Consider the following 11,190-nt stretch of genomic DNA (forward strand, 5'->3'; position numbering starts at 1 on the left):
TAAGAATCGTTTATAGAGAGAGAAAAAGAAAAGTGTGATTTAAGCTTTGACAGCCTTATGAAGGAGCCTTTTGCAATGGAAACTACGCCGCAGGGATATTGTCAAGGTGCACAGTCGTCAGACAGAGCATAACCGGACGTGGTGACATGGAATGTGTACACTTGTCTAGAGAATAAATATTTTGTTCTTTAATAAAAAAAAAAAAAGAGTAACCAATCAGTTTGTCAATAACTAGTGAAAAATAATTCATGACGTTTCCACAAGTTTCCAGAATTTATAATTGCTTTTGTGTTTCCCTGATGCAGAGAAGTCGTATTTTTGTTCTAAGTTTTCCAAATTAGCCTCGACTTTATTCAAAAGTTTGGGAGTCTTAACATCAATTATTTCTTCTTGTTTAAATTAGTTGATGTGAATTTACTTAATTGCTTTCCGTTAAAGTACGAAATCATTACGTATACGTACACATGGTACGGGGGGGATATATATCCCCTCATTTATTGATTAACGCGGTGATGATCTCTTACATTTCAACAGCTTTAGATTAAGCCATAAGATTTATCCTTGCAGATCATACAAAAACCATCCCCCCCCACACACACACACACTTTTTAAATCCAAGTAACGCCCTACATTTGTTTGCTTCATATGATATGAGCGAACTGAGTTGAATGAGTAGATTCATGTTTAAACATAATTTTTCCTTTGTTTTCTCAGATATTTTAGCAAAACATCTCTTAATTAATATAGAAAATTTGTATTTCATCTTCATCAGTAAATATGTAGGAAACCTGTCAGGCTTGACTTTCTGGTTATTAAGTTTGGGATTCAGCAAGCTGTCGTCACTGTCAACGTATAATAGAGGTCTTGTAACTGTTGTCAATACTTCAGTTTAAGGAGCAAAAAGTCCATGTTGCATCCATATAGTTTAAATCAATAGTTGATTTTTCACATTGCCACTAGATGGGGCAATGCGACTGCTCGGAATATTATGTCACAAGTGCAACAGATCTGCGTATTCGTGCGCGAGTTAGAAAACTACCAGTGAAAAGATACAGTTCTGTTAGTGAAACCGAGAACACAAAGTCCATGTCTGCTGTCAGAAGGTTTTCAGTTACACCATTCATCAAAGATTTAGATGAATAATAATAATCAAACTCAAAGGTAAGTTTTTCTTCTTTTTTTTTTCTTAAAAGTTTGAAATTTGCGATAGTTTCAGGAGTAAATCACCCGTGGAAGTTCTTTATGTAAAACTAAACCCTTAAAACTCAGAGCTGACTTTCAGATTTTTTACCCTGTAAACACGCGCATTTCATTAGCATTTAGTTTTCTTTAGAAGTCACATTTTCCCTCAACTTATGGGACTTGAGAACGAGGGTGTTTATTATATATATATAACTTTTAAGATTCAACAGTGACAACTGAAGAAAATACTGCTTCGAAGTGATATAAGATATTTTTATTTATTATTAATATCTTTAAAACTTTTAGAAGCTGAAAAACCAGATTAAAATCTGGATACAAATAAATATTTAGACTCAGTGTAGTTAATTTATTCAGGCATACAGTGTGTGTGTTGTCTAATATGTCAAGTATCATAACTAAGCCTAATCTTACGACAGTATAACCAAAACATTCACACTCCCGTGAAACAAAACCACCATTATTTAATGTTGATGATATTCTGATTTAACAAGTACTTTGGTAAATCATAATTGGTCTAGTTTTAATATACCAACCTTTTGTTTCCAGTGATTAATACTGGGAGATCCTGAGAAAATGGAGGATATATTTTTCGATTTGAGAAACACTGACCATGTTTGGCTTTCTGAGGAGAACGCTGCCTTCTCAGATATTTGGCTCAATTCCTCGAAAAGTACTCGTTTTGATAATTCCACTGGATCCATATTCGAGTCTGGCGAAGCGGGAACATCCTTAGAACTCAGGATTTTGGGCGCCATTATATGTGCATTGATTATCAGCCTGACTGTAGTAGGGAACGTTCTGGTGATATTGGTGGTCTTTAGGTTTAGAAGACTTCGATCGGTAACGAACCTACTTTTGGCTAGTCTGGCAACCGCAGATATTACAGTGGCGCTGTTGGTTATGCCTCTTCTGGTGGTTTATGACATTGAAAGACATTGGAGGTTCGGACCCGTCGCCTGCCACTTGTGGATCTCCTGTGATGTTATGTGCTGTACGGCTTCCATCCTCCATCTGTGTGTCATCGCTCTGGATCGCTTCTGGGCCATCACCAAACCTTTGAGGTACCGCTCCTGCGTGTCCAAAAAACGAGTCATGACGGCCATAGGCATCATCTGGTTGTGCAGTTGTGCCATATCGTTCATCCCGATCTTCATGGGTTGGTATAGCGAGGACCCAGTTTCCATCTTTGACGAAAGCAGCGAATGTTCTTTGAATGTCAACAGAGTATATGCGGTGATTTCTTCTGTGACGTCATTCTACCTTCCGCTACCAGTAATGTTTTATGTTTATTTTCGTATTCTTCTAGTTGCCGAAAGGCAGGCAAGAGAAATTCGACAGATAGAGATGTCTTTGGAAGGTGCTGACCACCATGTAAAGCGGAGTCTTCGACGTCAGTCTCGCCAGTTGCTGACCGATACAAAGGCCATTCGAACTTTGGGAATCGTGATGGGTGTGTTTTGTATTTGTTGGCTTCCTTTCTTCCTCATGTACGTTATTCTGGCTTACTGCGAACAGTGTTATTTGGAGTATGAATGGCGCAGCGCCATCACTTGGCTCGGATATTTCAACTCATCCTTTAATCCTTGTATTTATGCCTTTTTGAACAGGGAGTTTAAATCGGCCTTCCGGAGAGTATTGGGATGTAAAAAGAAAGAAGACCCGGAAGTGACTTTTCTTGATGATATAAGCTCAGCAAGTCGCTGTGCTCAGCGCTTTGAACGGTTGCAGCCAGACGTGAATAAGGATCAAAACAGTCTGACTAACTTAGTTAAGGATCAAAACAGTCTGACTAACTTAGTCCCAAATGACCCGTTTATCAGGGACTCGCGCTCGTTCCGACAACTCACTGGCACAGACTCACAAATGTTAAATAAAAGGCTCTTAAACGAGAACAGCAGACATCACAGAAAAGAAATTCGACCTCAGACAGAGGTCAAGAATGACAAGCTCCACGTGAGACTTGCTGTCCCTCGTTTTGATCAGTCTTCTTTGTGAGAACCATCAAAGAAAAAACAAACAAAACATAGTGGGTTAAAATCAATAATAAGCAAAAATATGGAGCCGAAATAAGGAAAAGAACCACCGAATCAGAAACGTCGTTTAATCAGTAACCACGAAAAACACAGACCTGAAATTAGGTCGAGAACCATCAAATCAGAAACTTGTTTAATCAGTAACCACGAAAAACACAGACCTGAAATTAGGTCGAGAACCATCAAATCAGAAACTTGTTTAATCAGTAATCACGAAAAACACAGACCTGAAATTACGTCGAGAACCATCAAATCAAGAACTTGTTTCATCAGTAATCACGAAAAACACAGACCTGAAATGAGGTCGAGAACCATCAAATCAGAAACTTACTTAATCAGTAACCACGAAAAACACAGACCTGAAATTAGGTCGAGAACCATCAAATCAAAAACTTGTTTAATCAGTAATCACGAAAAACACAGACCTGAAATGAGGTCGAGAACCATCAAATCAGAAACGTTGCTTAATCAGTAACCACAAAAAACACGGACCTGAAATGAGGTCGAGAACCATCAAATCAGAAACGTTTCTTAATCAGTAACCACAAAAAACACGGACCTGAAATGAGGTCGAGAACCATCAAATCAAAAACTTGTTCAAAAATCAATAAACCACGGAAAATACGGAGATGCAAGTAATTTTGCATAAATGCTTAATGAAGAGATGGAGTTAAAAGCTTAAAATATTGGAAACAAAGTGGATTAAAGCTGTGAAGAGATACGATCGTTTAATTAACTCAATAATTGTAAAACTCTAATGTGTTGAAAAGTGTGTAATTATATATATATATATATGTTTCATAATTTTGTTGGTTGAATTTTATGTAATAGGCTTAGCTGTTCACTAGAGGATGGATAGCTGTGAAGTTGGGTCTCGTTGATTGGTCGAGCTGGTAAACTATTCCCACGTGCACTTGTTAGTTTGTTTCTTTGCTCAAATGCTCGGAGAACGCGCAGGCTTTATGAAGTAAAAGATAACGTGAATGATCCATAACCTCAAGATAATCTATATAATAATACTGGCGGCGTATTATTATTATTTTGTGAATTCTGTTTTAGTAAATAGGTTTAGAGTAAGTATTTACAAATTAATGTTGATGTTGCGAAAATGTATTTTACCATTAGTTATACTGTATATTCCTTGTGTGCACAATTATATAGATTGTATATATAGTTGTGTCTTGTCGTAGTAAAAGGAAGTATCGTGCCAAACAATGTTTCTCTATACATAAATTTCAATAATATTTTTGTGTAATATACGTGAAACATCCGTAGTTAAAGAAGAAAATAGCCCTATGTACGCAATACGCACGTGTGTACGTTTTTCTTTTTCATACAAAAAATGTAAAACTGATATTAAAGCGACAAAAAGAAATAAAAACATAGTTTTTTAACATTTAGGAAATAAACGAATCTGACCTATTTAAAAGACATTGTGTGCCACGTCACGTCACGCTTGGTTTCTCAAAATACGAGGAGTCCTAAAAGACAAAAATGTATTTATCCAGATAGAATAGTTCGATTACTGTCTGCCCATTACGATTTTAGTGACGGGGATGCAAGGGACCTGTGAGGGTGTATGTGTGTGAGCCGTGAAGCCTTATAAGTGTAGTGAGTGTTGGTATAATAAGCCTAAGTAAAGACGTAATGTGGGATAACCCAGCCTAGAGCCAAGTGCATAAAATTTATCATCGTAGTAAAAATGTCGATTCAATTTTAAATTTAAGTCGTTTCTAAATTAAGCTATTTTCTGTTATATCACCAACATTTTAAATAAAAACAAACCTCTTTAATCAGCGAAGACTCTAAATTAAGAAATCAACAAATAGTTTTCCAGTTCTGTTGTCTATACATTTCATTTTATACTTTCAGTACATAGACTAACAATAATATTAAGATATACTTTTGTTGCTAAGCGACATAACATAAAAGCCATTGTTGGAACTTAACTTCTCTGTATATTAGAAGTTGTTAATCTAACTGATTTTTACCAATAATTATACTGTGAATACACCACGAATTCATTTCATGAATGACCTTAATTTTGATTGGCTCACAAAGGAATTTACCGACGTTTGACTGCCTCGACTGCACTATTCTGCTTTTTTCTTGATCGTGCTTGAATTCGCAAAATTTATTTATTTCAGTTAGCTATGAAATGTGAGGTTAGGGTATACAATAAGGTGAGGGTGGTAGTACTTGCCCCGACATTTTTGACTGGCTATACGCTAGTTCTTTGTAATCCCCACTAGATGTCGGATAAGACTATTTGTTTGTTTATTGTTAAGCAGAGAGCTACACAATGGGCTATCCGTATTGCGCCCACCGCGGGTATCGAAAACAGATTTCTAACGTTATAAACCTTCAGACTTATTGCAGAGTTTCTGCAGAGCTATTTGCTCTCTGTCCACCACGGGAAATCGAACCTCGGATTTTAGCGTTATAAGTCTTTAAGCGTATTACCGTTGACTCGCTGAGGGAAGTCAGTTAAAATAAAACAACCAACTCCACAGTTGAAAAATCATCTAATTGCTTACATAACAGTATATATTTAATTTGAAAACAGAAAAGCTGGGTCCATTTCTCTTAAGAATTATGAAACAATAAAAATAAATAAATGTTCTAGCTTAAATATTACTAGAAGAATATAGGGAGTAAAAACACATTTTAAACTTAATTGACTATTAAAATAGAGCTTGGATAATTGATTTATTTCCACTTAACTTAGGGAGTAAAAACACATTTTAAACTTAATTGACTATTAAAATAGAGCTTGGATAATTGATTTATTTCCACTTAACTTAGGGAGTAAAAACACATTTTAAACTTGATTGAACATTAAAATAGAGCTTGGATAATTGATTTATTTCCACTTAACTTAGGGAGTAAAAAACACATTTTAAACTTAATTGACCGTTAAAATAGAGCTTGGATAATTGATTTATTTCGTCTTAACCTAGATATCGCGATGTTAACAGCATACAAGTTGTTTTATCAGTTGGCTTTTTTTTATTATAAGATTAAGATAGCGTATATTATTCTCTAATTTTCTGATGGTATTATAATAATTTTCATCCTTAATTTATTCTCGTTTTAGCACAATAGATTATATTATTGACTGTTATACCAGTTTCGATGTTACGCGATTCTACTCGATAACCAAGAAGAACAAATATGGGTGAAGAAAGTATCTTATTTGGAGAATGTTCTGTCATTTACTTGAACTACAGAACATCTGTTCCATAATCCAGGGCCTTACAGCCTGAAGTTAGTTGCGCTCTTCCGAAAGTACATGTCACTATAAATCTTTTGTAAACAAGAAAAACAACAAAAAAATTAATGCACTAAGCTGACAGTGTGGTTCCGCTTTACTGGATTATGCTTTCTCAGATATAAATAGTGGATAAGAAAGAGCATTATGGTAATTTCCACAAATGTCAAGAAGAGAATTTATTGTGGCGAATAATGTTTTTAAAACGCATAGAAGCAGTAATATGTTGAATCCAATTTTTAAATCCAACTTTCCGGTTTCCAAGTACAAGTCTTAATCCTTCCTCCTCAAATTATGGTTCTTTTTGTTATTAATACCCTATGCTATCGTTGACGTCTACAGGGGATCTATGTATTTACATATGCGAAGTTGCACTATTTATTGTTTCAAAATAAGCTTTGGTTTTTGCATATTGATGCTTAACATTTTGTTCAATAATATTTAAGATTATAAATCTTTGAACTTACCTCTTAAAAATTACAAGATGAAACAGTATTAAAACTGGAAAAATATACACACGTCGATAACAACTAAAAAAAAAAACCCTCTTCAGTCTTTATAACTGTTACAATTTATCCCGGATTACTAATAATAGCATTGTTGTATCATCGTCTGTCGAAACATGTAGTATGTTCCTCAAAATACAATCATTTCATTAGGCTTATAAATCATTGTTTGTTAATCTAATATTACATTAGCATAATGTGATTCCATACACGAGTATGGATTGTTTTTTTTAGACCAGAAGGTGCGTTTTTTTTGTCTGTTTCTTGATTCTACAACAGCTACGTTATCTTATATTGCTAGTCTGGTTTTGTTGTCGGTGTCCCCATTTTCTTGTGTTTTCTTCAGATAGTTTTTTTCTCTAATATCTTGCAGGATGAAAGTGTTTCTAATGTGACCTCTCTTTAGTCCAGTTGGTCTTTAGTCCACAAAACCAAAGTATTTAGGTAGTATAGATTTAACATGTTGTAGAAAAAGAGTACTTGGTCACTATTTTATCCTTCGGTTCAGTTGAATAGGCTATTAACGTTTGGTCAGCAGTGTCTACTCCTCTTTAGTATTGTTGAGTAGTTTCTTAGCGATTTATCAGTAGTGTCTACTCTCCATTGGTATAGTTGTAATCTCTGACCACTAACGGCTTTTTGGCTGTTGTATTGTTGCCAATATCTGATTGCTCATGCGCAGCACTTAGCAACACAAATATTTTCCTTTCTGTCTCCTGGTAGGTCAGACCTACAACTCTAAAATACAGGATTCGATCCCCCCCGTGGTGGACAGACTGTAGATATCCCATTGGGTAGCTTTGTACTAAAACAAGATGCACACACACACACACACTTCGGACAGTATGAAGGTAGGACAGTACATTTATTGATAGTTGATAACATAGTACATCCTTTTATGGAGCCTTTTTTTTAGATATCAGTAACACTGCATCTTTCTCGTGTTTTATTATTATCGTTAATTGTCTAAATATCACAGGACGAATATGCTCAAGATTTGTTACACGGAAGGTTTAAGATTTCGAGGTGAAAGATTCTTAGAGGGTAAGCTTTAATTAGTCGTTATTATTATTTTTAATTTCATCTAAAGTTACACAAGGACTATTTGTTATAGCCTCATTTCGAACTGATAGACTATAAGGAAGGTAGCTAGACAACATCACCCACCGTCAACTCTCACCGCTTACTCTTGTCAGACCAAATAGTATGATTTGACTGTCATTTTTATAACCCAACCACGGCCCCACAATACGGAGCGTGATTTCTTAATGTTTTATACGATAACGGGACTCGAACCTAGGAACCTCAGATCCTGCAGTCCAGCACGTTAATCACCTTACTGAAGCTTATTGGTTCAATGAAATGATATTTCTTATCCTCCGGTGGCTCAGCGGAAAATCTGAGGGTTTATAACGCAAAGAAATCGGGTTTTGATAATCGTGGTTGGCAGAACACAGATAGCCCATTGTGTAGCTTTGCTCTTAATAACAAATAAACTATAATCTTAACCTGGATTATACGTTACGAATCTGCCCTCTTTCGCTCTTCTTTGAAGCGACATTAAAACACATTAACTTATTATGGTGATTGTTTTTGTTTTTTTCAAGCGATCGTATATGTTCAGAAGACGATCTGTATTTTTGTATTTATGCCAAAAGTGATAAGGCCACCACCCACCGTCCCTGATTATGAACTACAGACCCAATAAGAGGCAGTCAATCAGCTGCACTTTACCGCCTACTGTCCACGCTAAGGAATTAACTGCCACTCTTCTACGCACCCAGAGCTTAAAGTGCGAAGAATACTTTTGCGGTATCGCATGGATTCAAACCCAGCTCACCAGCTTCCTTAGCACAACTACAGAAGTAAGAACACAGTTGATTTACAGAATGATTCCTGTTGCAAACACACGTAAAATCGTAGCTGTTAAAATAGAAGCATAAATTGAAACCTAGAGTGACGAAGATGGAGTAGTGAAGGTAATCATATCGAATCATGAAAGGTTTTGTCTCCTCTAGCGCAGTTCCTTATAAAACCTAAGCCTAATTCAAGATCTTTATTTGTGTGGAGAACCTTTTAGTAACCTTTGAAAAAATTATGTTTAAAATAAAAATATCAAAGATACATACACAAAAGTGTGTGTTTTTCTTATAGCAAAGCCACATCGGGCTATCTTCTGTCTGTTTGTTATGAATTTCGCGCAAAGCTACACGAGGGCTATCTGCGCTAGCCGTCCCTAAGTTAGCAGTGTAAGACTAGAGGGAAGGCAGCTAGTCATCACCACCCACCGCCAACTCTTGAGCTACTCTTTTATCAACGAATAGTGGGATTGACTGTCAAATTATAACGTCCCACGGCTGAAAGGGCGAGCATGTTTGGTGTGATGGGGGGATTCGAACCCGCAGATTGCGAGTCGAGCGCCCTAACCACCTAGACATGCCGGGCCGCTATCTGCTGTGTCCATCGAGGGGAATCGAACCACTGATTTTAGCGTTGTAAATACAGAAACTTACCGTTGTCTCAGAGGGGGACACACATTCAAAAGTAAAAACTGCTATAGGCTTGATAACACAAGAAACTGAAGTAGGCCTAAACAGGCCTTATTAGTTTGTTTCGAATATTCACGAAAAGCTTCAAAGGTGTTGTCTTGGAATATAAAATAAAAGTTGTTGTAATTGTGTTGCAAGAGTCAATGTAATAATGAAGAATTAATCGTATTGGTCTACTTTGCTGTCAAAGCTGTGAATCGTAACAATGTAAAACGAAACGTCTGTACGTAATGTTGATGTAGTTTTATACTGGAATTTTCAGTAAATATTAAGTATGACAAAGTTTTTTTGTTTTTCAAACCCTAATTTATTTCATGGCTAAGTTATGGTCCTTTTATGTGTTTGATAAATCGTATTTTCAGATTTTTGTTAGTTTCACCAACATGTGTGTGTACATATATATATATATAAGTTAAGAATTTTTACAGTTAATCTGATGGATAGATTCGTTTGTGTAATCTTCATTACTGTAATGTTTGTTTAATAAATTTTTTTTAAAATATCTGCTCAGGCTATTTTCAGATTTTTGTTAGTTTCACCAACATGTGTGTGTACATATATATATATAAGTTAAGAATTTTTACAGTTAATCTGATGGATAGATTCGTTTGTGTAATCTTCATTACTGTAATGTTTGTTTAATAAATTTTTTTTTTAAATATCTGCTCAGGCTATTTTCAACTGTTCGATGAAAGTTGACGATTTTTCAAAAGTTTAAATAAAGTGAACCACTAACAAACAACAGTCACTGTTACAGGCCTTTGTTCCGTAACAAGTAACAGTCATTGGTACAGGCCTTTTCGAAAGCAGAACCTTAGTAATAATTGTTAAATATAATTAAAGTATTGAATCGTAGTGACGACTGTTATTTATTAATGGAACAAAAACCTGTAACAATGACTTATTTGCTAATGGATCAAAGGCCTGTAACAATGACTGTTATTTTTTAATGGAGCAAAGACCTGTAACAATGACGTTATTTGTTAATGGAACAAAGGCCTGTAGCAATGACTGTTATTTGTTAATGGAACAAAGGCCTGTAACAATGACTGTTATTTGTTAATAGAACAAAGGCATGTAGCAATGACTGTTATTTGTTAATGGAACAAAGGCATGTAGCAATGACTGTTATTTGTTATTGGAACAAAGGCATGTAGCAATGACCGTTATTTGTTAATAGAACAAAGGCCTGTAGCAATGACTGTTATTTGTTAATAGAACAAAGGCCTGTAGCAATGACTGTTATTTGTTAATAGAACTTAAAAAATAACAATCACTGTTGCAGGTCTTTTACCCATTAACAATAACAGTCATTATTCCGGTTCTGTAACCCATTAATAATTACTGCTAGATGCCCTGGCTCCTTTTAAAAAATAACAAATATTGTTACGGTCTCGTATTCCACTAAGAAAAACACGCTTTGCTACAGGTTTTGTTGAAAAATAATAGTCATTATTGTGGTTCTCTGCTACACTAACAAGTAACAGTCATTGCTATGGTTCTCTGCTATACTAACAAGTAACAGCCATTGCTATGGTTCTCTGCTACACTAACAAGTAACAGTCATTGCTATGGTTCTCTGCTACACTAACAAGTAACAGCCATTGCTATGGTTCTCTGCTACACTA

The 11,190-nt window shown here is 35.6% G+C and overlaps 1 protein-coding gene across 1 annotated transcript; it reads left to right on the plus strand.

The window, feature by feature from the left end:
* Nucleotides 1–1,075: 1,075 nt before the first annotated feature.
* Nucleotides 1,076–4,945, plus strand: LOC106475232 (beta-2 adrenergic receptor-like). The gene is made up of 2 exons (XM_013935931.2): nt 1,076–1,161; nt 1,750–4,945. The coding sequence occupies exon 2, from the start codon at nt 1,777–1,779 to the stop codon at nt 3,196–3,198; it is 1,422 nt and encodes a 473-aa protein (XP_013791385.1). The 5' UTR covers nt 1,076–1,161; nt 1,750–1,776; the 3' UTR covers nt 3,199–4,945.
* Nucleotides 4,946–11,190: the final 6,245 nt, after the last annotated feature.

The sequence above is a fragment of the Limulus polyphemus genome, unplaced genomic scaffold (genome assembly GCF_000517525.1).
Source record: "Limulus polyphemus unplaced genomic scaffold, Limulus_polyphemus-2.1.2 Scaffold8259, whole genome shotgun sequence".
Lineage (NCBI taxonomy): Eukaryota > Metazoa > Arthropoda > Merostomata > Xiphosura > Limulidae > Limulus > Limulus polyphemus.